The sequence below is a fragment of the Anastrepha ludens genome, chromosome 5 (assembly GCF_028408465.1).
Source record: "Anastrepha ludens isolate Willacy chromosome 5, idAnaLude1.1, whole genome shotgun sequence".
NCBI lineage: Eukaryota > Metazoa > Arthropoda > Insecta > Diptera > Tephritidae > Anastrepha > Anastrepha ludens.
In genome coordinates, this window is record NC_071501.1 from 34283266 (window position 1) to 34310527 (window position 27262).

The 27262-nt window shown below is 38.3% G+C and overlaps 1 protein-coding gene across 1 annotated transcript; it reads left to right on the forward strand.

The window, feature by feature from the left end:
- The first annotated feature begins 218 nt into the window (after positions 1 to 218).
- Positions 219 to 26313, forward strand: LOC128864420 (cyclin-dependent kinase-like 1). Its single transcript, XM_054104069.1, has 8 exons — positions 219 to 419; positions 15011 to 15066; positions 15125 to 15255; positions 20473 to 20758; positions 21035 to 21285; positions 25151 to 25246; positions 25404 to 25742; positions 25930 to 26313. The coding sequence occupies exons 1-8, from the start codon at positions 385 to 387 to the stop codon at positions 26062 to 26064; spliced, it is 1329 nt and encodes a 442-aa protein (XP_053960044.1). The 5' UTR covers positions 219 to 384; the 3' UTR covers positions 26065 to 26313.
- The last annotated feature ends 949 nt before the right edge of the window (positions 26314 to 27262 follow it).

The window sequence follows — 27262 nt, forward strand, 5'->3', positions numbered from 1 at the left end:
TCACTTGAATTTAGAAAAAAAAATTTATTTTATTACATGTATGTGTGTGTGTGTGCAGGCACGTTTGTACGTATATATATATATATATGTACATATATAAGTGTATGAAGGTGTTTACCTGAGTGCGCGGCAGCACCACAAACGACGTCAGCACACTTGGACTTTTAGAAAAAGGACATTCTATGCAGTCGTCTTGAGTTGATCGGTCGTTGGGTTGCGTTGTCGGGCGTTCTATAAATATTTTTATGCTATATGCTATACTAATTGTGACGTCGCAAGTTTGCTTAAATTTTTGGTGACGGTGGTGCAATTGCTATTTTCGGTGTAATTTGCGTAGGCGCACGCTTGTAATAAGACACTTTGTTAAGTTCCAAATTTCGAAAAATGTTTGAGCTCTCAAAACTATTTTCGCTGAGACGGTAAGCAGATAGCTATTTATAAATCACATAACATGCGTATGCTTACATATACTTTTTACTTGCCATATGTGCTCACTTAGTTAGTGCCTAATTTATGCCGTAATATAATGAGGTAATAAGCCAGCTGACTTCCACAGTTACCGTTTAACCCGTGGCAGAGCTAGAACTTATCGTTCTGATCTTGATTAACATAATCAGTGTTGAATAGATTTTTTTCATTTATAATTAGGTGCTTAATTAATTTAGTGTGATTTAGTGCCTATTTGAAAAGCTGTCAACATAAATATATTTGCCACGAATGACACAAGTTCGCCAGTGCAAAAAGAAAAGGTTGTGCAATCGAAGATTTATATGCAATATAAAAACACTTCTTATGTTTTGTAGTGTGTGGATAGTGCTGCAAAAAAATCAAATTCATGCAATTTGTTTTTTTTTTGTTTTTTTTTTTTGTACTCGGAAAATTGATTGCATATAAGAGCAAATAACTATCAGCTTTGTAATAAACATGTGAAGTAAGTGGGCAGCTTTACTTTTATATTCTCTCAGAATCGGCTGCTTCATAGAAAACATGCCGCTTGTTGAAGTTTTTAGTGAGCTTGTTTTTTGCTTTGCTGATGAAGTTACATGTACATATTTATGAGGAAAATCTGCTGTTATTTTTTTTATATTTCCCGCGGAGCTTTACTTTTATAATCTCTAACAATCGGCTGCCTTATAGAAAAAAAGCCGCTTACTGAGGTTTTTAGATACCTGTTTTGCTTTGCTGATGCAGGTACATGTATTTATGGAGAAAATCTACTATTATTTTCTTAAATTTCCTATGGAGACAGTGAATTTTCAAAATACGGAAATTTCGTAAGATTATTAACTGTTAGTACAAAGCAAAAAGTGCCTCAATTTTGCTGTGCAATTTGCTGCAGAACCTGGGTAGCCGCAGGGAATTTGAGAAATTCTACGGGCAAGTGAGGGCCTGCTGAATACTCAGGTTCGATACAGTCTAAATTTAGATTTTAATAAAAACAAAATTAATTAATTTAAATTTATTTAATTTAATTATTTAAAATTTTTTTTAATTAAAATTTTTATTTTTTTAATTTTAAATTTAGATTTTAATAAGAAGAAATTATAATTTATTTACATTAATTTAATTTAATTATCTAATAAATTATAATAATTTAATTTAATTAAATTATTTAAAATTTGAAAATTTTGTAAAACACTCAGTCTCGACACAGTGTAAATTGGGATTTTAATAAAAAAATTTCAATTTATTTCAATTAATTTAATTTAATTATCTAAATATTATAACAATTTAATTTATTTATTTAAAAATTTAAAATTTATTTGAGTTTAAAATTTTCAAAAAGTTAAGACTTTAAATTAATTTAATTTATTTAAAGGAGGGGTCTAGGGTTTTAGCATTTTTTTAATGAATTTTTGAGACTTTGCTTTAGAGATATGAATAGTGAAAATGTATTTAAACTTTTTGTACATTATAAAGCATCATTTCAACAATATTGTACTAAATTTTTGTAAGAAAATATCGGGAAATAAGCCGGTGAGGTAACTTTTCCGAAAACGCCTTTTCCAAAAGGTGATTTGCGGTGATTATCGTATCTAGTTGTAGAAACACCTGAAATAAAAAAAAAAGAATTATTTGGTTAAATTATCACCAAAACCTCCCCCCCACTGGCTCCGATTTTTTTTTTTCATTTTTACGTTGCCAGCGCGTTTTTGAAGCAAAAAGTGCGATTTTCACTGATTTTTTCGCTGTATAAGTGGAAACCGCCCTTAATGTAAAACAAAAAAGTGAAAAATCTCTCAGTGGGGGGGAGGTATTTTATATATAGAAGTTGTATACCAAATTTGAAAAGGATCGGTTAAATATTGTTGAAGTTCTAATAGTCACGGACTTTGAAAAAGTGGTTTCGAGAAAAACGCGTTTGAAAAAAAGGCATTTTTGTAACGCTCCGCTCCAAACGCTCGCAGCTGTCGCAGAGGAGTGGGGACAAAAACGTCTATAACTCCAAAAGTTTTGCTCCGATTGAGCTGAAATTTTTGGACAATATTTTTGAGATGATTTACTATAAGAAAAAGCTATTTCCAAAAAATCGATTTTTTGAAAGTCAAACCCTAGACCCCTCCCTTAAATTAATTTTTTTTTTAAATTTGAACAAATTAAATTAAAATTTTAATTTTTGAAATTTTTCAGTTCAAATAAATTTTAAAATTTAAAAAAATTTAAATTTTGAATTAAATTGTTCAAAATTTTATGTAAATTTATAATTAAACTTATTCAAATTTAAAAATTTTGAAAAGACAAAGTTCAAAACAATTCTATCATACTCCGCGTTAAATATTTCTAGCTCTAAGAATCACCGACAAGTTTTGAAAATTTATTCGTTTCTTAATTCAGTTAAGTAAGCTTTGTATGCAAATTTAGTTATTTCTATTACAAAAACCATATAAATTCAAGGTTCCAGCAAAACGTAAATTTACACGTAACTCAAAAAATTTCCCTTAAAAGTTAATTATTGTATATTAAAAGTGAAAAATTTTGAGAGTGTAGTTTAAGCCTATTTAATTTGGGCTAATAAGCTGCAAATTAACAAAAAATGCATCCAAAATTTCAATTTTTGTAAGCAAAATTTTTAGGGAAACTTCAAGAATGGAGTTGTATACCCTATTAAATTTTAAGATAATAAAGTGTCAAATGATTCACAAATCGCGTGGATTTTTCACATTTTTTTTTACTGGTGCTCTAGAGCATTTTCTCCATATAACGAATGGTCGAAATTTTTTATATGGAAACCATTCAAAAAATAATCAAAAATCAACTCGATTTTCACGCCACTTGAAACTTGTACTCATCCGAAATTTTTCTAAAAATCCTGATTAACAAATATACAATTTTTGATGAAAATTTGCTAATCCCTTTTTCACTTAAAACTTAGAGTCATATGATTTTTGTAGGAAAATGAACTAAGTTTTCAATATTCATAAGTCTCTACATTATAGTTATATAAGCCTGCGTATTTTATGTAAACAGACCTAGAAGGACAAGATGGAATCTTTACATGTCTTTGAGTGGCATTTAAATTATTAACCTGTCTCTGGCAGCTCGCAAATTCAAAACGAAATATTCCGTGGCTTGGATGATAATCTGTCTCATAAGTAAGTGGCGCGGAATATGTAGCCAAATATATTTATAAGTAAACTTTTGCCTTGCAACCTAAAAAGCAACGTTTCTAGTTTGGGCGTAGTTAGATGAAGTGTCACACGACGGCCTTAAGAAGCCGACCACAGCGCTTCTGAAAAAGGATTTTCCCAGCTATTATTAAACCTCAGCTGTTATTAAGCACAGCAATTGAACTTACAATTTATGTAAAAATGCTTCCATGTCCAAATCGTTTAACACCAGAACAACGCTTCCAAATGGTGAAAGCTTTATTATTCAGATTTATTAAAAAAAATAGTAAAAAGTTAGTCTGATCGAATGGCCCATATACATCTACCTACACATGTGCACTTATGCCGAACATCATATCCAAAAATTAATGCCATGAAATTATCTACCAGATTACAATAAGCAAAAATGTATTCCAACAATATTTCATTTTTGTATTACCATTTGAAGTTCCTAAGCTCGTAAGAAACACTCTTTACTTAAGGGCATTTGTATTTAGGTCATTTCTGATTAATTTGGTTAGACGTATGACGTGATGTGCAAAATTTAAGAGACTAATTTTTGAGATTTTGATCGACCAAATATTTACAATACGCCAAATCTTGGAAAAGACCCACGAAAGGAGAATCGACACACACCATCTTTTCGTCGATTTCAAAGCTGCATTCGACAGTACGGAAAGGAGTTACCTGTATGCCGCGATGTCTGAATTTGGTATCCCCGCAAAACTAATACGGCTATGTAAGATGACGTTGCTCAACACCAGCAGCGTCGTCAGAATTGGGAAGGACCTCTCCGAGCCATTTGATACCAAAGGAAGTTTCAGACAGGGTGACTCGTTGTCGTGTGACTTCTTTAACCTGAAGTTGGAGAGGATCGTACGAGACGTAGAACTTAATCCCTCAGACACAATATTTAATTTTATTAATATTTTATAAGAGCCTACAATTGTTGGCGTATGCCGATGATATCGATATCATCGGCCTTAACAATCGCGTTGTTAGTTCTGTCTTCTCCAAACTGGATAGAGAGGCAAAGCAAATGGCTCTAGCGGTGAACGAGGACAAAACGAAGTACCTTCTGTCATCAAACAAACAGTCGGCACACTCGCGTATCGGCAACCACGTCACTGTTGACAGTTATGATTTCAAAGTTGTAAAGGACTTCGTATACTTAGGAACCAGCATTAACACCGATAACAATGTCAGCCTTGAAATCCAACGTAGAATCTCTCTTGCCAACAAGTGCTACTTTGGACTAAGTAGGCAACTGAGCAGTAAAGTCCTCTCTCGACGAACAAAACTAACACTCTACAAGACTCTCATCATGCCCGTCCTAACGTATGGCGCAGAAGCTTGGACGATGACAACATCCGATGAAGCGACGATTGGAGTGTTTGAGAGAAAGATTCTGTCCAAGATTTTTGGACCTTTGTACGTTGGCGACAGCGAATATAGCAGCCGATGGAACGATGAGCTGTATGAGCTTTACGACGACATAGACATAGCGCAGCGAATAAAGATCCAGCGGCTACGTTGGCTGGGTCATGTCGTCCGAATGGAAACAAACGCTCCGGCTTTGAAAGTATTCGATGCGGTACCAGCTGGTGGTAGCAGAGGAAGAGGAAGGCTGCTACACTGGCGAGACTACCATCCGGCCGGGCCTGGCCTTGAAACTCACTATGGGCAGGAAACACCAAATCATAGAAAGGTTTTCGCTATTAGCGGCAGATAATGGCAAACCTCCGAGTTTATTTCTGCCCTAAAAATTATCTTCATAAAAAATCATTTTCCCTTCGAAGGCTGCATAAAACTGTAGGCCCGTCCATTTATGAAGCGACCCATTGAAGAGCATCAAGCCCATCACGGCACAAATTCGAGGAAGCGGTCGGCCAAACATCCAAAACAAGATGTAAGAGCCAATTATATATACCCTAAGCAGTGTAGGTATTGACGTTCGTTGAGGGCATCCTATAGTGCGAATAGGCAGCCTTGGTTGAGACTAAGACTGCTCACAGGTAACTACACCGTTCATAATCGAAGCATTTTCATCCACGTTCTTCATCTACCAACTGAGACGGAATACTTTTGAAGTTTGGAGGCATTTCAATACATTTAATATGAATCTCTCTAAATACCAATATTAGAGAATAAGAATAGCGGATCTTATGACTGTTAGGAGTGCGGCTTCCAAGAAGTATAGAGAGCCAAAATTAGTCTTCTAGTCCATAATTTTCGCTGTTTCTATCACTCAATTTTTTATTTCTCATAGTCTATAAGTTGATTCGAGTCATACGGCCAATACGAAGGACAAACGGTGGTGTTACTTTTATCCATCGTATTGGCCGTATTGGTCAATTTTCTAAGGAAGCTCTTTGACAGTTTCCGCAATGGTTCCAATGATTCCAGTCTACTAATATGGGCATAGAGTTTGAGACACGTTCTTATTCTTCTTTTTCCTTGATTCTGTCCCGTTTTACTTGGAGTCAGCTCTCCTGGTTCGAAATTGCCAAAATTTTCGATCTCGTCTCGTTGTTTAAATTCGCACGTCTGATGTCGCCTTCGACCTGCTTCGTTTATGTACTTTACATATGTTGGGGTTACCCTACCTCCCTCAGCGCCGTAACGATGTTTAGAACTTTCTTTGTCATATCGGATTCAGGCTTCCTCTGGACGCGAACATACCAGCGAAGACGGTTTTCTTGTAGTTTTTGCTCAGTCGACGAGATTTCAAGACTTCCACAAATGTATCGGTTTGGTAATTTGTCCAACATTGTGACGCATATTGAACTTCTCAGCATTTTGATTTCTACTGTTTGAAGATTTTTTTTCCTGTGTCTTTTTTAGACCCCCGTTCTGGTAGATCAAAATCAATCAATGAATGACCAAAAATGTGGATCAGCATGTCAACAAGCACGTCAAGGAACTAAAGATTAGTTACAAAGGCAATCGGAAAAAAATTCGAGCCGGCTGTTCTCAGAAAGAATTTCGACATTTAATGATGATCCATTAATGAAACGCATATGAGAACAAAAACCGAAAGAGGTTGTGATCAAATCATTGTGCACCAGACTAAATGGTGGCCAAGTCTGGGATGACGACCAATTAGGTTTTGCTAAGTCTTTGGTGGTATTACAAGGGAAGCCAGTATAAGTTAACCTCATCGGGTTGAATATTTAATGCGGACCTCTGCTGTTAACAGCTCCAATTTAAGGATATTTCAATATTTTCAACTTTGGGAATCTACTAAGCAAAAGTCTAAACAATTATTATATTTTTAAGGTCCATTTCTGACCGTTTTTTCTTCATTTTTATCAAACGTTGACACTGAGATAATTAGGATTATATTGTACAATTTAGATCGAGTATTCGTTTTTGGTCATTTTTTTCTTTTTTATGCATAAATCCGCAATTAAATAAAAATGCATTCCTATTATTAAAATAAAGAAGTATTTGGATAAGCCAAAAAGCTTATACCTTAGAAATTTTAATAATTCGAAAGGCATACCAAATCATCTCTGCCTCCCGGCTAACTGCGGCAGCAGAAAAAATCGTGGGGGAATACTAAGGCGGCTTTTGCCAAAGTCGATCAACAACAGACCAAATCTGTATGCTAAAGCAAAATATTAAAAAATGCTATGAATGCAACACATCCTACTCGTCGATTCGAAGCAAACTTTTGACAGTGTTCTCCGAGACAAAATCCCAGAAGTGCTTGCCGACTTTGGCGTCAACGGAAAACTCATTTAGTTGGTAATGGCAACTCTGACTAACTCTAAGGAAAAGCAGTTGTGCAACAAACCGTGTCAAAGCCCTTCGAAATTTTCTGTGGCGTAAAACAAGGCGACTCGCTTTTTACATTTGTCTACAATCTTCTTCTTCAGCATGCGATAAGAAATGAAGTCAAGTTTCGAAATCTTCTTAGTCGCTCAGGAATAACAATCGCGTATGCGGACGATATCGCAATGATGGTAAGGAACATAAGGTATATATTTGAAACCCTTTGCAACAGTGAAAGTCGTGCAAAAGCCATAGGCCTTAGAATAAATGAAGGCAAAACTGAATATCTAGAGAGGCGAAATCCTAAAAACATCGAAATCGGGGCATTTACCTTTGAGGGTGTTCCAAATTTCAAATATTTGGGAGTGTTAATTAAAAATGCGGAAATTCTTCATCCCCACCGCCGTCTGGAGCAATGAGAAGTTGCCTCCATCCTGCACTAAAGCCATCATAGTGAAGCTACTCAAGAAAAGCGACCTGCGTGACTGCGGCAACTGGTGGGAATAACTCTACTTCACACCATCTGCAAAATTGTAGCCGTAACCATACAAAAAAGGCTAAAAGATATCGACGAGACGAGCAAACTGGTTTTCGCCCTCATCGAAGGTATGTTGACCAAGCCAACACACTTCGAATTATAGTAGAACAATCAGTTGAGTGGCGCTTCCCGATCTGCATGGTGTTCGTAGACTTTAGGAGAGCGTTTGACACTATCAACCGAGATGCAATATGGCTAGCACTGAGTAGAAAGGGAGTTTCCGCCAAGATAATCCGCCTCATCAAAGCCCTCTACGAGAACTTTGAACTGGCAGTGCTTCATGAAGTCGATATTAGCGATCCATTCACTACCAACGCAGGAGTAAGGCAAGGTTGTCCCCTGTCGCCCCTTCTCCTCGCCATCGCCCTTGATGACGTCATGAGCCGACTGGCCCTGCACAAAAAACGCATCGTATGGACATCTTGAGGACCTGAACTTCACCGATAACATCTGCCTCCTCTCTCACAAACTCTCTGGCATGCAACCAAAGTGGACAAACTAGTCGCGCTGGCACGCACTGTCGGACTGGAGGTCAACATAGCCAACACGAAGGATATGAGAGTCAACCACAATAAAGCAAGACATCTAAAGGTTGACGGGTGCCTGGTGGAGTTTATCGAAAGCTTTCGCTACCTCAACTGCAGTATCACGACAGATGGTAGAGCAGATGAAGATGCCAACTACAGGCTAAACAAAGCAAGGACGGCATTCGGGCGAATGCATACGGTGTGGGGGAGTTCGCAAATCTCCAGGCGCACTAAACTACGAATATTTGGCTCATGCGTAAGGGCAGTATTGTTGTACGCAAGCGAAACATGGCTGGTCTTTAATACCATCACACGGAGGATACAATCCTTCATCAATAAATGCCTCCGCTTCATCTGCAGAATATTCTGGTCAAACACCATCAGTAACGACGCACAGTGGAGATTAACTTATGAGGAACCCATTCTTAGGCAAATCCAATGCAGAAAGTGACGATAGATAGGTGACACATTAAGAAAACCACCAGATAGCATCATGAGAATGTTACTGGACTGGAACACGCAAGGGAGCAGCGGTCGCGGTTGGCCAAAAAACAAAAGAAGGTTTGGAGACGGTGGAGAAGTGGAGAAGGTCGATGTTGCGCGAACTAGCAGATGCCGACATCTCATGGAACGGTGCAAAAACAACAGCACATAATCGTGTACGATAGGAGAGTCTTGTCGAGGTCCTATGCTCCCGAGAGGAGTGAACAAGAAAAAAAAAATCAAAAATGACAAGAGTAGTCATGACGCAATACAAGACAGAATATTGGCAGCCAATAAAGCATATTACGCCCTTACCAAATTGCGAAAGTCTAAGCTGCTGATACGCGAATGTAAATTCCGCCTCTACAAGTCAATAATACTGCCGGTGCTGTTGTAAGGCTGCGAGTGCTGGACAATGACAAGCAAGGATGAAATAAGAAGGGTGTTTGGCCCCATGCGCTACAACGATGGAAAATACCAAAAACACTACTTATGCCGCTACTTACGCCAATACTTATACCGAGGAGAACATGTCGTTAAACACAATAAAGTCCCAAAGGCTTTAATAGTTAGGACGCATTGTGCGCACGGAGGATAGCTGCCCTCAAAAATCCTTTTTAACAATAAACTCTCTAACGACGCGGGTCCGACGTCGTCCAGGGTTAACCTCTCTTACCCAAGTCATAGCCGACCGGAAAAAGTTACGAGTTTAGAGCTGCAAGTATATTGTCATGAGCCGTGCAGATTGGAAGAGGATAGTGGACGAAGCTAAAGTTCAGCCTGAGCTGTAATTGCTACTTGATGATGATGATATAATGTCTCTAAAATGGACTTGACATCTAAAGTTGCAAAAGTAAAGGAAGTAAATTACAATCTGATTTCACGAATCTTAATTGAAGTTTGGTGCTGTATTAGTTAGAGTACAATTGAATGAATTTTCAGTTTCTAATAATCAAATAAAAATTTTAAGCAAAGCCCCTTCACTTTTCCAAAGTCTAGTGACAAATACATAGAAAATTATGAATGCACGAGATTTATGAAGGTTGTGAAAAAAGTTATAAATCGAATAAATTACCATTACCCTAAAAATCTATCTGTTAAAGTTGCCCACATTTTCCATTAAACAACTGCGCATTTCGTCGAAATATTTAACACATTTCCAAGTAGTAAATACGAACATAATAGCTCTAAGTTAAACACACACAGCAGGGACACTAACGCTAATATACACACACACACTTATCACAAAAACTCACTTTACCGCGCCACCGCCCAATGCAAACGTTTTGTTGTGGTTTTAGCGATCACAGCAACGATTGCTATGATACGCGTCGCTGGCGAGCGAAACAAACAAAACAAAGCAAAAACATAACAGTAAAATAAAGGACAATAGCAATAAAACCATATATATTAGATAATACGTACGTACACAATAAAATGGGTTGAATATTACAGCGACCGCAGCCGGTAAAGGCAAAGGTGTAGCATACATGCAGGCGCAAAAGTAGCAGCAGTACAAATCAAACAACAGCTGTGTGGTGTAGTTGCGAATACAACTTAGTTTATCGACTTCGAGAAGAAAGAAAAACTTTACTGTCGTGCAGTAAACTCAAGTGAAGTGGACAAGTGAACCAAAGTGACGCTGAAGAGCGCAGGACGAGCGCGCAATTAAAATAGAATTATTTTATTGCTTACCACTGCGGTTACAGTGGGCAGAGCGCAGTGGGCAGTGGGCAGTGGGCAGTGCGCGTAGTTCAATAACCTTTCGAAGGTTCGATATGAAGCAACGACATTGAAATGCCGAAAAGCCATATGTGATTCACGAATTGCGTGGTGCCGATGAAAAGGAAGAAAAAAACAAAAAAAAAAAAAAAGCATTTATCGATTTTTAGGCTAGCAGCTGTTTGTGTTAATAAAACAACGAAACGAAAAATACTTAGTACTAGTATAAGTGTGATTATTGTTGTTGTATTTTCATACATACTATAATACATAAAAGGCAGCGTCTGCTCTCGTCTGTCTTTATGTAGGTGTGCGCCCGCTTTTGTGCATGTGTAAGGCAAAGTATTAACTAGGAATTAATTCACGAAAGCGGCTTACAATATTTTCGATGCATTTTTAAAAATGAAAACTTACAAAAGCTCTCAAACTTTTTGGAGCAGCACATAAAAATTGAATATGCAATACTTTTCAACTTTTACAAGCACACGTTTTTTCTGCGCCAAACACTTAACCAGATTTTTCTCTCATCTTCCATTCGTATGTATATAAATATTTGTTTACGTTTTCCAATACCAACAAAATTGACTTTTCACTAAAAGCATAATCACGTCTTGCGCTCATCGAAATCATCGCTTCAACTGGCACTTTTTATTCATTACTTTGAAGCCGTTTAAATCAGCTGTATATACACAAAAACGCTTGGAATGCATGAGTATTCTTTTTTTTCACCTTAGCATATTTGCATCAATCGCTTTTTAAACGAAAATTTCACATATTTAAAAAAAAAAAATTCTCAAGCAAAAATAAATAAAATTAATTAATGAGTCCTTTTGAAATGCTGCCACGCAAAGAGTTTCCTACCCGGCGTGCCAATTTGCTACGTGGCCCAAAGTTAAGTTTAAGGTAATTAAGGTCATATTTTTTTAATGGCATATTAACTAGAAATTTCATTGCATATTTCGTTGGACTTGAATTCAAATCCCATTGTGCCGTGAAAAAATTCGTATAGTGTTTTTTTTTTCAAAATATGTGCTTGATTTGAGTTAATTTGAATTCTCAAAATTTCACCCAAACTTTCAACTTTTTAAAGAGATAATTGCAAGTTTCAAGTGACTACAAAATATCACTGATTTTTGACAATTTTTTTTTTTTTTTGCGGTAATACTAGGCCTTTTCTTTCATATAAAAAATTCAAGCAGGTGCTGTATATGGAAGAAAATGCGTGACACCTCAGCCAAAGAGAATTGTCGAAAATCAACGGTATTTTGTAGTCACTTGAAATTTGCATTTTGTTATACTAAAATTCAATGTGCTATTAAGCTTCTTACCCACAAAAATTATAAAAAATCTGGTTAAAAAGTTGAAAGTTTTTATGGAATTTGGAATTTTTTTTTAATTTTTACAAAACTTTAAACCTTCCCTTAAATGGTTTTTGTTGTAATATAAATTACTTAAGTATTTAAAAATGAAATGCAAATATATGAAAAGGATTCATATGGGTACAAATTAATAGGTTAGGTTAAATATTGGGGCTGGTATAAACATGGAAAACATTACTTACAACCTCGGGCACGAAAAACTAAGTGGTTTTCTAATAACATTCAAATTTCGGCAGGCAGTGGCAAACCTCCCAGAGTATTTTTTCCACGAAAAAGCTTATCATAAAAATCATCTGCCGTTCCGAGTCAGCTCAAAACTGTAGTTGAACAACATCAAAACGCACACCACAAATAGAAGGAGAAGCTCAGCCAAACACCTAACCAAGGACTAATCATCTAATTTTGTTTTGAAATAACTTTTCCACTAAATAAAAACAAAATGATTCTGAGTGATGGAAATCTTTATTTTGACCTTACGCGGTCTACTGCAACAGTTTTTGTTCAAAAGTGTCAAATATGATTGACATACTACGCCATTTGCATGCAAAAATTATAAATCTTCCGCCAGGGTGATTAATTTTGTGCCATGTATATAACGAAATAAAAATTAATTAATTGCTTCATTTATTTACAAAATGTGTATGGTACATGCTCGCAAAATCTATGCAATTATAGATTACTTTTATTGGTTCATAATGCACTGGGATCTCTGATGTGATCTATAGTGCTTAACAGCGCGCCCACTATTTAAGGTTTCTATTAGAATTGTTGCTGCGTAAGTGGACAAGTTTAGGCAGTCATTTAGAGTAAATTATGCATTACTAAATATTAATAATATAATCATAAATATTTTCCAATACTTCTGAAAAGAGTGCCATGGGCGCCAAAAGCAATGCGTTTTTTTGTTATAAATATTTATGAGCGTGTGGCAGCAAAGAAGAAAAAGAATTGAATTTTAGAGTCCCTAATGCTAGCAAGAAATTCTGTTGGAAGGTAGGTCCTAGATTCTATTCGCAAAGCACAAGCTTAAGTTTATTAAGTATGCTCTCCACGGAGCATGATTTTAGTACTTCGGGCTTGCGGATATGAATCATGCAGGCAAAAGAAAGCTTACACTGCCGAGGCTTACAGTAGATAGTGATCCGTCTCTAACCATTTAGTTACATACATTATGCGCTGCCGCACTCAAAGCAAGTGAATCATCGCTGCCATTACTGCCGAAAGTTTTTCACAATAGAACTGAGGCTATAATTGTGGTTCTCAACTTTAAATACGCTACAGTAATTTTTGAGATTGTACGATACTGAAGAACGAACTGCGCTAAACGAAATGTAATACGTTAGATGACAAATGAGAAATTAAAAAAACCGCAAAAAATCATTGGGCTTGTCAGAGCGAGACAATTCTAAGTTTGTACACAGATTACACGCTTGACCACTAGGGAAATAAAAATTGACTTACTTGGATACAAATAACATTTATCATATCTACGAGGTTTGACACATTCGATCTTCAATCTTCAATATATATATATTGTATTGTATATACAATATATACATACAATTTCAAATGTTTTAGTTCATTAGTGAATTTATGCTATTTAGGATTAATGAAACCTACAGTTTCCTGTCCTTCACAAAGTAGAAAAAACAGGCCAAAGAAAAGCATAAAAATTTAATTGAAATAAACTCTTAACAAACCAATAAGTATTCGTGGAGTGGTGAGACTTAATTTATTATATTAAGTATTGATTGAGATAACTATTGCCTTCCATGACAATGATGTTACCTCGTGTTTTATTTCTTTAAAACTAACATTTTTGAGCGGTGCTCGAGGCACATTCTAATTTATTATAGGATAGTATACAAGACACTTTTGCATACTAAACTGCTAAGGTATCTAAGGAATCAGAAAAACAAATGTTGCAAACCATATAAAAGGTCTGGTGGCCCAACTCATTGTTCTAAATTTAAGTGCCTTTTAAAGGAATTTAAGTTCTTATACAGAAATCACATTTTGAATTTTGAAAATATTATTTTGAGCTCGAAGGCAATTCTTGAAATCAGAAAAGTCTTAATCGACATTGACAAATAATGTTTTTTATAACAGTAAATGTACGAATTCAGCCATAGACTCTATTAATTTATTTGCTGACTTTTTTTGAGCTAATTTTGAACTCCCCTAGACTTGAATTCTAGTTTTCCCTCTATTAGTTTTTCTTTTCTGAATTGTGCCTATCTGTTACTGATGTCGTGAATAGTATTATGAAGCTAAAGCCTACATCTACAACTGACTCGGATGGCTTCTCAGCTATCTGGTATCTTGTTGATGTCTGAAAATGGGCGTAAATATAGGGGTAATCTTTTTAGTGCAAATAAAAGCGATGTTCGCAATTACAGGTGGCTTTCGAAGCTCTGTCTGGTCTTTCTCAAAACTTTCTGAGATAACTGTGAATGATAAGCTATATTTTGCTGTCAAAGGCCTAAATCCACCAACTAGCTTGGTTTCAGATTTTCAGTTCGTACAATTTATACGGACTTCCCTAAAGCATTTGACAAATTATCGCACCGAATACTCGAAACTTGCATCGTCGGGTAAACACTCCGCGTTTTTGTCTTGGAATAATGCTTCACGAAGATTCTAGATGTAGTGAATGCCCTTCTGATGTCAGAACATTGGAGAATACCAAAAACAGTCCAAAAAAAAGCTTTTTACATAATTGAATAGAGAAGTCGTTTGAATAGCAGAAAGCATAAGTACTTAAATTAAATGCAAATTCATGTTGCACGAACATTTAAGTACGAAAAATTTAGCCGCATTAGTCGTTAACACTTCATTTTGCTTCATCCTTTTAGTAGCATTAAGATACAAATGTGTAACTGAATGATAATAGATGTACGAGATACTTCTCGCAAGCCGTATCAAAACTAGTTTTTCTAATAATTTGAATAATTTAATTGAACTTTTTTTTTGCAGACCTCAGGGCAGCAGCAAAATGGATCGCTATGAGAAGTTAAGTCGGCTTGGCGAGGGTATGCAATTTTTTGAGAATTTTCAAAAGCCACTAAAACAATACAATTTTTCTCACAGGTTCCTATGGAGTTGTATACAAATGTCGCGATCGCGAAACAGGCGCTTTGGTAGCAGTCAAACGTTTTGTGGAATCCGAAGATGATCCGGCCATTAGAAAAATAGCTTTACGTGAAATTCGGCTGCTAAAGGTGGGTATAGACATTTATTGACTATTTCCTCAAGTATTCTTTACCCACGCCATTATAAGTTGATAGGAAAGTATTTGACTGGGACCGGAAAGAAATTCAGGTATTCCGTGACTAGCTCCAAGTGCATCATCAATCAGCCGAGGGCCGTAGTTGCCGTTTATCTGTGAGAATAGATGTTTATCTCCATAAAAGTTGTTACATAAATGAACAGCCAATGAGTTGTTTATTCAATAGCAGCTACATGCACCTGGGATTACACACCGTAATTCGGTAACCTAAACTTAAGCTAGAGAAAGAGAAAAAGGGAAAGAGAGAGGGAGAACTCCTCATAGAAGACTTCACCATATCAACCATATTTTACGAAGTGTAAAAGCAATCGAGCGGCCGCCGTAGCCGAATGGGTTGGTGCTTGACTAGCATTCGAGAGTGGGTAGGTTCGAATCTCCGTGCATGAACATTAAATAATAAGAAACGTTTTTTTCTAATAGCGGTCACCTCTCGGCAGACAATTGCAAACCTCCGAGTGTATTTCTGCATGAAAAAGCTCCTCATAAAAAAATCTTTTGCCATTCGGAGTCCGTTTAACACTGTAGGTCCCTCAAACTTCTAGACGTTAGGACACCTAACCGAAGTGTAAGCGCCAATTAATTTTTTATTTTTTAAACGCAATCGAAACCCTTAGTCAGTGTGCGACTTTAACGCCACTAAAAACACCTCAAGTCCGACGGTTCATCCTACAGGGAGACCGGTTTGGTAATTACGTCTGAAGGGCGCCGTGAGCAATAAGTCAATCGTCAGTTACATTCACCTGCAATTCGTCTTGCTGCATTTTATCCATACGCCCGTTGTTCTTGCTCCTGCGTTCGCCTTGCGCCATTCCTTCGCCTCCAATCAATGCTGCGAAGTTCCACGATAATTCGTATTACAAAAGCTTGTGTCGGACTAGCATTTGAGGCACTAGATTATTATGCGTCAGAAACAGACCAGTTTTGTTTGCTATGTCGTCACGCTCTTTAGCGAACCTGCTGCATTAAATGGCCACATATTTGGCAGTCTCTTCTTCGTCGAAGCATTCTGGGCAATAAGGACGACAATCATCAACCATACTACCCAACTTAAAGCTTCTACTCCCTTTCTCTTAAGCGGATGAACGCACTCATTCCTCCTTTAAACGAGTGTAAGTATGCTTTCATCAACTCAACGTTTGCCCGTGCCTCGTATTGCTAGCAATAGAATTAGAGATTGGTACAATCTAGAACTCATCTGACGCAATCCAAAAAAAAATCACACAGGCAAATTATGGGACTCGATAGCAATACAACTATCTTATGCAGCTGCCCATCTACTGCAAATCTTATCAAATTCCTCCTTCTATATTTCTGCAATGGTCCCAACTTTAACTGCCTCAGGCATCGTATTTTTCTTCATAAAGCATAAGAACACGTTTCTCGTGAAATGGCTGTTAATACCCATACAAATTGTATTGCCGTGAAATATGCGTGAAATTTCATATGTATCTCACGGCCAAATAGTACTCAGTTCACGCCACGAAAACCTCGCGCAACATGCCAGCATCATTTTTTACAACAATTTAAAATTTGTTTAAAAACTCTTTTCTTACCAGCAGCGCTAAGTGATATTAGCGTCGTATTCAAAGAATGCCTTATTTGTGAATGTTTGAAATTGTACAGCCGATGAGCTAGTCAGTGATAGAAGTACCATTGGGATACCTATGGCGACGAGAAAACTAATAATTAAGAATAACATTATCTAAGAGGCTAATTACGAAGGGTGCCTTTTATATTTCGGGATTTGGCAACCCTGGGGTTGCAATCTGGCAACTGACAGCTGTATCGCAAAGTTTGGCATTTTTTGGCTTTTACGTACTCAGAACGTTTTGAAATACCAGCGCTATTTGTGTTGTATACAGTAACTTAAAAGATTCATCTCGGTCCAAAAATGGAATTAAATCGTGAACATTTTCGTGCGATTATTTGTTACAACTTTCGACGTGGATTAACTCAGCAACATTGCATGGATGAACTTAATTCATTTTTTGGCGATGAAGCTCCATCAAGGACCAGTGTTTATCGATGGTATGGTGAATTCAATCGTGGTCGTAGTTCACTCCAAGACTAATTTCGTGAAGGTCGTCCAAAATCAGTTGTTGTTCCGAAAACCACTGATGCTGTGCGCGAACTGATATTGCAAGATCGTCATGTGACCTATCGTGAGATTGAGACAATCTTAGGCATTAGTGGGACCAGCATACATTCAATATTGCATAAACATTTGACTGTCAAAAAAATTTGTTCGCGTTGTATCCCACATAATTTGTCAATCGCATCCCTCGTATTAACGCAATTTTCATAGAGATCAATGGCCTGGTCTAGAACTCCGTAGAACTGCCAAGTGTTTTGTGGCAAGTCCGAATAGAAAACTGTCAAACTTTCTACTAAAACTTGGAAGGAAAGACGTTCGGTTGATGGTCAGTATTATTACAGGACACATCACATGGGGTCAGCAAAGGACCTCCATTTCTCTATTCTTTCCTATCTTTTCCCTTCTGTTACTTCTCTCCTTTCCTCCTTGACTATTTACTCTTTCACTTTCCATAGCTTTACATACAATAGGTTTTTCAGGCTGAGTGTTCTAGGAGTTACCAAATCTCTCGGTGCTTCGGTGCTTTTCAAATTTCAATTTCAAATTTCATTCAAGAGGCCAATAGGGCATGGACGTATGAAGACAAATACGTAACAGCTAGACTACTATGGCCACAAATAAATAAGAAAAAGACAGTGGAACTGCTTGGCCTTCCAAGAGAGGATATCCCGAAGGTTGTGGCTTGTATAATCGGTCATTGGCTATTTAGCAGCGATTACTTGAGACTAGAAGTTCTCTGCCATGAATATTGTAGAAATAGCAGAAATGAGCAGAAGAAAGAAACAGTTGAGATTTTCCCTTGAAATTGTCCAGCTTTAGCTAAAATCAAAGCAGGTTTTCTAGATATATACTTTTTCAATTCCCTGACAGAACTGTTCGGGGTGGGTATTGGACCAATCCCACGCTTCATAAGAGCCACCAAATGGTTTCGTGAAAATTTAGGTCCCTGTGTCACAACGTTCCTGCACGGTCTAAGTCAGTTGGTCGTACCGACGACCACCTCAACCTAACTTCACCTGATGGACGCACGCAATACTTGCACGGTAGAAAGACGCAATGCTTAGCACACCAATGACAACTCAAATCTTTCAAGTTAAGTAATTTATGCCGAAAGCATGGTTATTAGTATTATTATTTTTTTTAGAACCGAAAAAATTGGGGGAGATTTGCAAGTCCTAGAAACTTAATTTTTTTTATATAGCCGAATTATTATTAGGTGCGCAACTAAGTTGCCGCTGTTTTTCAATAGATGCCGCCAACAGTGTGTGCAAGTCGATTCTAACATAACCTAAACGTCATAAACCAAGCTTAGACATGTGGCAAACAAACTGATTCGACACATTGGTGATTTTGTTTTGGTGCCATATACTTTTGGTTTTGTGAAAATGTCTAATTTTGTGCCGAATAATCGTCATTTGCAGGAAGTCTTGATTTTCCTCTTTCATTCGAAAAAAACGGCTGCTGAAGCGCATCGAGAGCTAAGAAAAGTCTATGGAGATGCTGCTTTAAGTGAAACAACATACCGAGATTGGTTCCGTCGCTTCCAAGGCGGTGATTTTAAGGTTGACGATCGTCCGCGTGAAGGAAGGCCAAAAACTTTTGAAGATGCTGAATTGGAGGCATTGCTCAATGAGGATCCGTGTCAAACGCAAGAAGAGCTTGCTTCAGTATTAGGAGTTACCCGCCAATCCATTTCCAAGCGATTGCACGCATTGGGAATGTTTCAAAAACAGGAGACTTGGGTTCCTTATGAGTTAAAACCAACGGATGTTGAACGTCGTCTTTTCGTCTGTAAACAACTGCTCCAGCGGCAAAAACGGAAGAGTTTTCTTTATCGCATCGTGACGGTTGGTGAAAAATGGATTCATTACAGTAATCCAAAGAAAAGAAAGTCATGGGGACTGCCCGGTCATTCTTCTACGTCGTCGCCTCGGCCGAATATTCTCGCTGCGAAGGTTTTGCTATGTATTTGGTGGGACCAAGTTGGTGTTATTTATAATGAATTATTAAAAACAAGCGAAACCATCACTGAAGATCGGTATTGACTTCAGTTGATGCGATTGAGCCGAGCACTGCGCGAGAAGCGTCCGCAATACGCGAAGAGGCATGAAAAAGGGATTGTACAGCATGACAACGCTCGGTCTCAGGTTGACAAACCCATTAAAACCTACCTGAAAACACTGAAATGGGAAATCTTACCCACCCGCCATATTCTCCAGATATTGTGCCGTCCGATTATCACCTGTTGCGTTCGATGGCACATGGTCTAGCTGACCAGCAGTTCCATTCATATGAAGACATCAAAAAATGGCTTGATCCGTGGATAGCCTCAAAAGATGAACAGTTTACCGCGACAGTATACCCGTATCTACCAGAAAGATAGGAAAAAGTAACGAGAACCTAATACTTTTTTCAATAAATAAATAAAATAATTTTTATAAATATTCTAAAATCTTAAACCCACAATTGGGGCATTTATTTTGGTGGTTCTTTATGCAATTTTGTGATCAAAATTTGTCGGCCAGTGCTAAATTTTCATACTCAGAAACAAATTTGCGTCTCCACTTTAAAGCAATCTGCGCCAATTAATTGCCAAAACTCATCTACAGACTTGCCGCTGTGCAACGTTACTATTCGAAATTGCCGATGAGGAAAAGTGATACAAATCATCGCCAGTGCCTTTCACAGCTTATGCGCTTTGTGCGAGCATAAACGGTGAGGCAAATTTTCGAATACAAAACCAAAGCTCTGAAGACATATAAGTCACATAAAAGCTGTGATGGCAAATTTCGGCTGAAAATCTACATATAACTGCCGAAAGTGGCTGTTAGGCCGTAGTTTTGCATACGCAGCTACACATTTTACTAACCCATACCAACACACACACACGCACACACTTGCATTCACGAAGACACATTCATCTTGGAGCAGCGCCACATGTTTGCCATCTGAACATTTTCAGATTTCTATTTTTTACTCAACTCTATTTTACACTTTCCTCTAATTTTTTGTTTATTTCTTCTTGGTGTTTTTTGTTTTTTTTTTTTTGTCCAGAATCTGAAACATCCAAATCTGGTCTCACTACTGGAGGTATTCCGGCGCAAACGACGTTTGCATTTGGTATTTGAATTTTGTGAGCTGACAGTGTTACACGAATTGGAGCGACATCCACAAGGCTGTCCGGAGCATTTAACCAAACAGATCGTCTACCAGACATTGCAGGGGGTGGCTTATTGCCACAAACAGGGTTGCCTGCATCGTGACATCAAACCAGAGAATATACTGTTGACAGCGCAGGGACAAGTGAAGCTGTGCGATTTCGGTTTTGCGCGCATGTTGAGTGAGTAAAAGAAAGAGGGCAAATTTACACTAACGAGCAACGAAAATAGTGAAGGAAAGCAAATAATAGCATTAAAGACAAAATTCCCAAACTGCAAAGCAGTGCATTCCCTTGTTATTTGGGGGCTATTGCTTTTGTTATTGTTGCTATCTTTCCCTGTTTTACATACATAATGTACATACAAGGCTTTCGATATTTTCCATTATTTATTTCAGTCTATTCTTTTTAACAACATAACTGGGCTTTGTTGATTTTTTTGTACTTTGGCACCTGCAGGTCCTGGCGAGAATTACACAGACTATGTGGCCACCCGCTGGTATCGTGCGCCTGAGCTGCTAGTCGGCGATACGCAATATGGCACTGCAGTGGATGTGTGGGCAATTGGCTGCCTCTTTGCGGAATTGGTGCGCGGCGAGGCGTTGTGGCCGGGTCGCAGCGATGTGGATCAGCTGTATTTGATACGCAAGACATTGGGCGACCTGCTGTCAAGGCACATACAGATTTTCTCACAAAATGAGTATTTCAAGGTGAGTGTTAGTGAGAAGAAGAAATTAACATAAATATTCATATGGCGTCGTTCAATAACTAGGAGATGTGGCAATTCAGTTCCTGCGACTCAGGCCACATTAAGTTGTCTTTAAAGAGCAGACTGTCTCCTCATTCTAGTCGAGTTTTGAAGTCGTTATCCCATTTGGTTTGTGTTTCAAGTATGTAAATCTTTCACCGGCCTCGAAATGGGTGGTTTGCGTGACAGTCAAAGTTTTGTGATCCAGTATCACTGGCTTACAAATAATTAATGTTTTTTTACGCAAGAACCTGACCATCCAAGCCCTTTGTAAAATCGGTCGCTGAGTCCGAAAATCGACATGATTTTTTTTCTGTTTTGTGGTTTTCCAGATATCATCAGATGACGGTTTTAAATCAAAGAAAGGAAAGTGGGTAAAAAAAACTTCAAATATCTGAAAGTTAATAAAAATAATTTAATTTTTTTTGTTTTTGTAAATATATATTGCAAGAAATTTCCGATTTATTTTGTAAGAAATATTATATATGATATATAAGAAAAAGATTTCTCAAAATTTTTTTTTATTAATTATATTACTTAATTACTCCCCACAACCTTCAACAAGCAAATCTATAGAAGGTAACGATTGGCAAATTATAGAGTCGAAAAAGAGAAAACTCGATAGCCTAGGTAAGCTCAAAGCCTCTCAAAAGCAAACTAAATGGGATGAATATTGGCTGGATAGCTCTGAGCCCACCCAGAATAGATTTTCTACTCTACAAATTCAAATCCCGTGAAGAAAACTCCAAAACGCCCCCCAATATTTGTTGACAAACTCAACAACATTATCCCACTAATGAAGCTCCTAAAAGCAATAGCTCAAAACCCAATGATTTGAAGTCCATTATTAGTAACCAGGTCAACATAACCCTTCTCTCTGCCTCCTACAAGCGCTTACGAACGTAGCGCAGGCACACCCTGGGCAATGCAGTGGACGATAAACGACATTGTATTCTGTGAGAACAGAGCAGCAGTGTGTAATAGTCCAAGTTGTAGCTGAAGAGGGAGGTGCATGGTCCTTGCGACTATGTGCAGACCTATTTTGAGCTTCTTTAACATATTCGAAGTAGAGTCAAAATAGATACCAAGGACTAAACCTTTGGTTTTATGGAAATGACGGCGGATGAGCTCCTGGTGGCTCATTGGTGGCGTTGCAAGCTCCAGAAGAGGTTTACTGGTAAAACTAGGCTGTATTGAGTCTCTTGGGAGGACAAGTTCTGCAAACAGAATATAAGTGAATAGGCTGGTGTCCAGTTTTCTACAAAATGTTTGCGCCAACGAAGCATCCACTAAGCCTCGGACATCGTGTCAGCTGGGTATCGCCGACAGGTCGAACCGAAAATCAAATCGATCATTTTGCAATCACTCAACGTTTCCGTGGATGCCTTTCAGATGTACATAACAAAAGATGTCCGGATATTATGTAGTGTTGCGACCAACATCTGATGATTGCCCAGTTACGACTTCGGACCACAACCATTAAAAATAACGCAAGCCGAATGATGCGCTCAAACACCTATTTTCCTGAACGATTGAAAATCCCGAAGTAGCGGACTAGTTCATGCAGCTCGTAGTGCAAGCCAACAATGGATTTAACACCTTCAAATAATACCTACCAACAATAGGAGCGTATCAAGGAATCATATCCGAAAGCAGGTAATGCGGAAGTGGAAAATCCTTCGCAAGTATACAGACCGTGCATGTCTGAGGAGTCCTGGACATTGGTCAATGACCGCTCCGAAATTAAAACTCTATTGACTACGGTATAAGACTCCTACCCAAAATGCAAACTACTATCACTGTACCGCGAAAAACAACGTGATGTAAAGCGGATTGTTAGGAGAGGTAAACGGAAGCTGGGTTGAACATGCGACAGAGGCGTCTGCGATGAATGGCGACACCAGAACCTTACAGAAAAGCTCAAAGCAGCTTTCGGAGAATAAGACGAGTGAGAGACACCAATGATACTGGTAACATCGCGAAACGTCATGGCGGTGGCCATCAAAAGACTGCAACGTTAAGTGAAATGGTTCAAAAAGTGAAGAAGCGACTTCAGGCAAATCCTCGACGAAGTACCAATCAAAAAACTGAAAACTGAACCGAACGAACTGAAAATATCTGATCGTGGCATCCGCCGCATGCTGAAAAACAATGTCAAAGTCTAGCCTTACAAGATCCAAAAAGCGCATGATCTCACACCAAAGCAGCAATAAGTCAAATTTGAGAGAGTAAAGGAGCTGATTCGCTGGCCCGAAAGCGGTCAATTTTCGAACATTGTGTTTTCTGACGAGAAGATTTTTCAAATTGAGCAATTCGTAAACTCCTAAACCGATAGGGGTTTTTTGACCGTCCGTTCATACGAGAATTTGAGTTATCAATTGGCCACCAGGTGATGCCTCCGATTGGGGCGCTGTAACCACAGATGGCTGCTCTCCAATCGTTTTCATCGTGCCTGGCGTCAAGTTAAATGCGAAATATTATCGGGAAAGTATTCTGGATGTTGCTTTGAAGCCGTGGGCTAACAAACATTTCAGTGGCAGACCATGGACATTTCAACAGGGCTCGACACCGTCTCACAAAGCTCGAGTGATCTAAGAATGCCTAAGAAACAACGTTCCGAACTTCATAACGTTCACACTTTGGCTCTCAAGTTCACCAGACGTGAATCCCACGGATTATTCTCTTTGGACCATTTTGGGAGCAAGGTCCGAACTAAAAGATTCACCAGTCTCGAGGCGCTGAAAAAGTAATTGTCCGCGAGTGGGCCAAAATACCTGCAAGTCACATTCGGGCAGCGTACAATTTGTTTCTGGACTGTCTCAAACCCATAGTCAAGGCAAAAGAAGGTCCTCTGGAGCAAAAGCAAAGTGATTCTTAATTTTGTATTATTTTCGCACATTTTTTACTTTGAATTGAATAAAAGTTATTTCCTAACTAAATTTATGGCCTTTTTAATTGGTCACACTTCGAGTGCCGTACTCTGTAATATAAGACGCCAATCGCACCTAAACCCTTTCATTGCAGAAATAACTCTTAATCTCAAAGGTCCAAAAATCGTCCTCAAAATCTTTCTCTCAAACACTCCAAGGGAGGCCTCGTCAGATATTGTCATCGTCCAATCTTCTGCGCGATACGTTAGGACGGTCATGATGAGAACCTTTCGTTATCCATCGCGCGAAAATATACTCCAAATCTTTCGGTGAAGACACCTCGTATGCTGCCAAGTGGATCGCTGTGATATCTATCAAATGTTTGTTGGTCATTCGCCATTCGGTTAGTACCATTTTTCGGTTGTTTTTAGTTATGCTCTGTATGGGACGTGGATGAATTCTCGGAGCGGTGTTCGCCTTGAGTCGATCTTCTGTCTAGCTTAAACTACTTGAGTCACCGTGAAACTGATGAATGAAGTAGGATAGAGTTTCGCAATGCTTACACTAAGTCGGTATGTGTTTCTTTCGTTGAAATTCTTTGAAGTAGAGGTACTCAATGATGGCGCCTACTTAATTTCAACTCGTCGAATGCATGAATCGAATGTGGCTTCCACAAAATATGTGGTAATTATATAAGTTTTTACAGTGATTCCTTTTAAGGTTGAAATATATTTACTGTAGGTAGCTAGGCTCATTATAAATACTCGTTTATCATTACTTTTTGACTGTCCCTCGTAGAAAATCAGAAATGAAAATTCGAACCTGAAGCCCTTCTATTATTTGATACATTTTTTATAATTTTGTATTGCATTCGGTCATCCCTACAATATATACATACATATACAACTTTATTATGTGTAACTTGAAAATAAATTGAAAATTTTCTTTTACCTCTAGGGCATCACATTGCCGGTACCACCAACGCTCGAACCGCTAGAAGACAAAATGCCCGCTAAATCCCTACAAAATCCGCTCACCATTGACTTTCTCAAAGTGAGTAACACAAACATACATACATACGCCCACACACCCACACACACACAGTAGTAGTAAATGAAATTCAGAAGAAAGCAAAGTCGACGAAGAAGAAGAAGTCGTAGAAGAGAAACAAGCCCTGTTAACCAACAATTGCTTTGATTTGCCTTTGCAGAAATGCCTGGACAAAGATCCGGCCAAGCGTTGGTCCTGCGAAAAGCTCATCAAACACTCATACTTCGATGATTACGTTGCCAAACAACGTGAACTGGAGCATGTTAATAGCCTAGAGGCGGCCGCACTCCAACGTCAACAGCAATTTGTGCAGCAACAGCAACAGTTGCAGCAACATTTGATGCTGCAGCCGCATAGCCAACAATTGCAGCCACAATCACAACAGCACACACCACTGCAGGCGCAGCAGCAGCAGCAGCAACAACAACAGCAGTTATCACAACAACAACAACACACCCCACTGCTGCTGGCAGCGCAAGCGGCGCGTGACAAATCCAAGGTAGTAAAACTATTTCGCAACAACAGCAATAGCAACAACGTTACATTCCAACTCTAACTGCCAATTTTGCGCACTTCTTGAAATATTTGCATGCATTTGGCTGTTGGCTCTTCTTGCCTCAACTATGTTTTCTTTTGTTCATCTTTCTCAATTTTCCTTTATCGCCCTTCATATCTCTCTTTTCTAGACTTCAAATACATCGCTTCCATTGCTGACCAACACTCAGCTGTCGCACCATCATCAGGACTACGTGAAGCTGCAGCCGATTAATAAGAATGCCACATTGCTCCATCGCACCGAACACCATTTGCCAACGATATAGTGTGGCGCAACGTGACTTAGTAGCAAATAAGTGACAACTAGGCTGGCTGGTTGGTTGGCTGGCCGTTCGATTGTTTGGCTGATTGGCAGGCTGCTGTGGCAATACTGGTTTGGCAAATGTGGCACAATGCTCATGCTGGACGGTGGGCGACCATCAGCCGGTTGCAACTGCACTCTTTTGTGATTGATAAGAATATCCGTGGCTGTCGCAGCGCTTAATTGGGGAATTTAAAGGCAAACGGAATTCAGCTAAGTTTTTTGAACGAAGTTTTATTTTTACTAATTACGTTCATTTATTTAATTAGTTATATATTCATATGTATGTTTTTTTTTAATAAAACAAAAACTGTATATGTCACTAATAATAATAATAAAATAATACAAATATAATAAAATGTAATATTAAGTGGTAAAAAATAAAATTAAAAAATACTCTATAAATTTAAAACCTGCATAGTTTGGAATTTTGAGTTGGTTATGTACGAGGATTCGTGCAAAAATAATAACCTTTTAAGTGTTTGAGGGAAACCTTTCTTATTTTTCGACATAATTAGTTTCCTTTTTTGGCTTATACACTTCTTCCAACGCTGTTTTATTTTGTAGGGGAATAAATAGCGTTTTTTCCGAGGACTTTTATTAAAAAAACAAAAATAATTATATCAATAAGTGAATCAATTATATATTCGCCGTTGCTGTTTCCAACCTCTTCCCATCTCTCGACCCATTTGTTGATGCCGGTCCACCAAAAATCGGCTGGTCTGGTGTCAAAGAAGTTGCTGAGTCAGTTTTTAAGGAGCTCTTTGTTAACGAAGGTAACGCCCTTCATATGGTTTGACAGGGAGCCGAAAAGATGGTAATCAGTCAGAGCAATGTTCAGAGAAAACGGCGGATGCTGAAGAACCCCCATTCAACCTCTTCGAGTGCGCCCTTAACGTGAAGAAGTACGATTTGACCATATCTATCAAGTCTTTTCAGTGGAAAAGCCTCATTCACGCGGTGTAGCTGAGCAATTTAGAGCTCCTTGTTGACCGTAGCATTCCTTTCGAGCATTTCCCAGTGCACCTTGCATCATTTCTGGTTAGCGAGTGGATCCAGTGATTTCTCATCCAAGATGATCACCGCTAGCCTTCTCTTGCCATCCACTTCACCAATTTTTGCTACTTTCCAATCACTGGTAGGCAGCTCAGGGTTGCCTAGTT

Bases quoted from the DNA above. Each gene is read 5' to 3' on its own strand.
- LOC128864420 (XM_054104069.1), top strand. From the start codon at position 385: ATGTTTGAGCTCTCAAAACTATTTTCGCTGAGACG. The intron at 420-15,010 runs GTAAGCAGATAG...TTTTTTTTGCAG, and splicing joins AAACTATTTTCGCTGAGACG to ACCTCAGGGCAGCAGCAAAA. The intron at 21,286-25,150 runs GTGAGTGTTAGT...TTTTACCTCTAG, and splicing joins CACAAAATGAGTATTTCAAG to GGCATCACATTGCCGGTACC.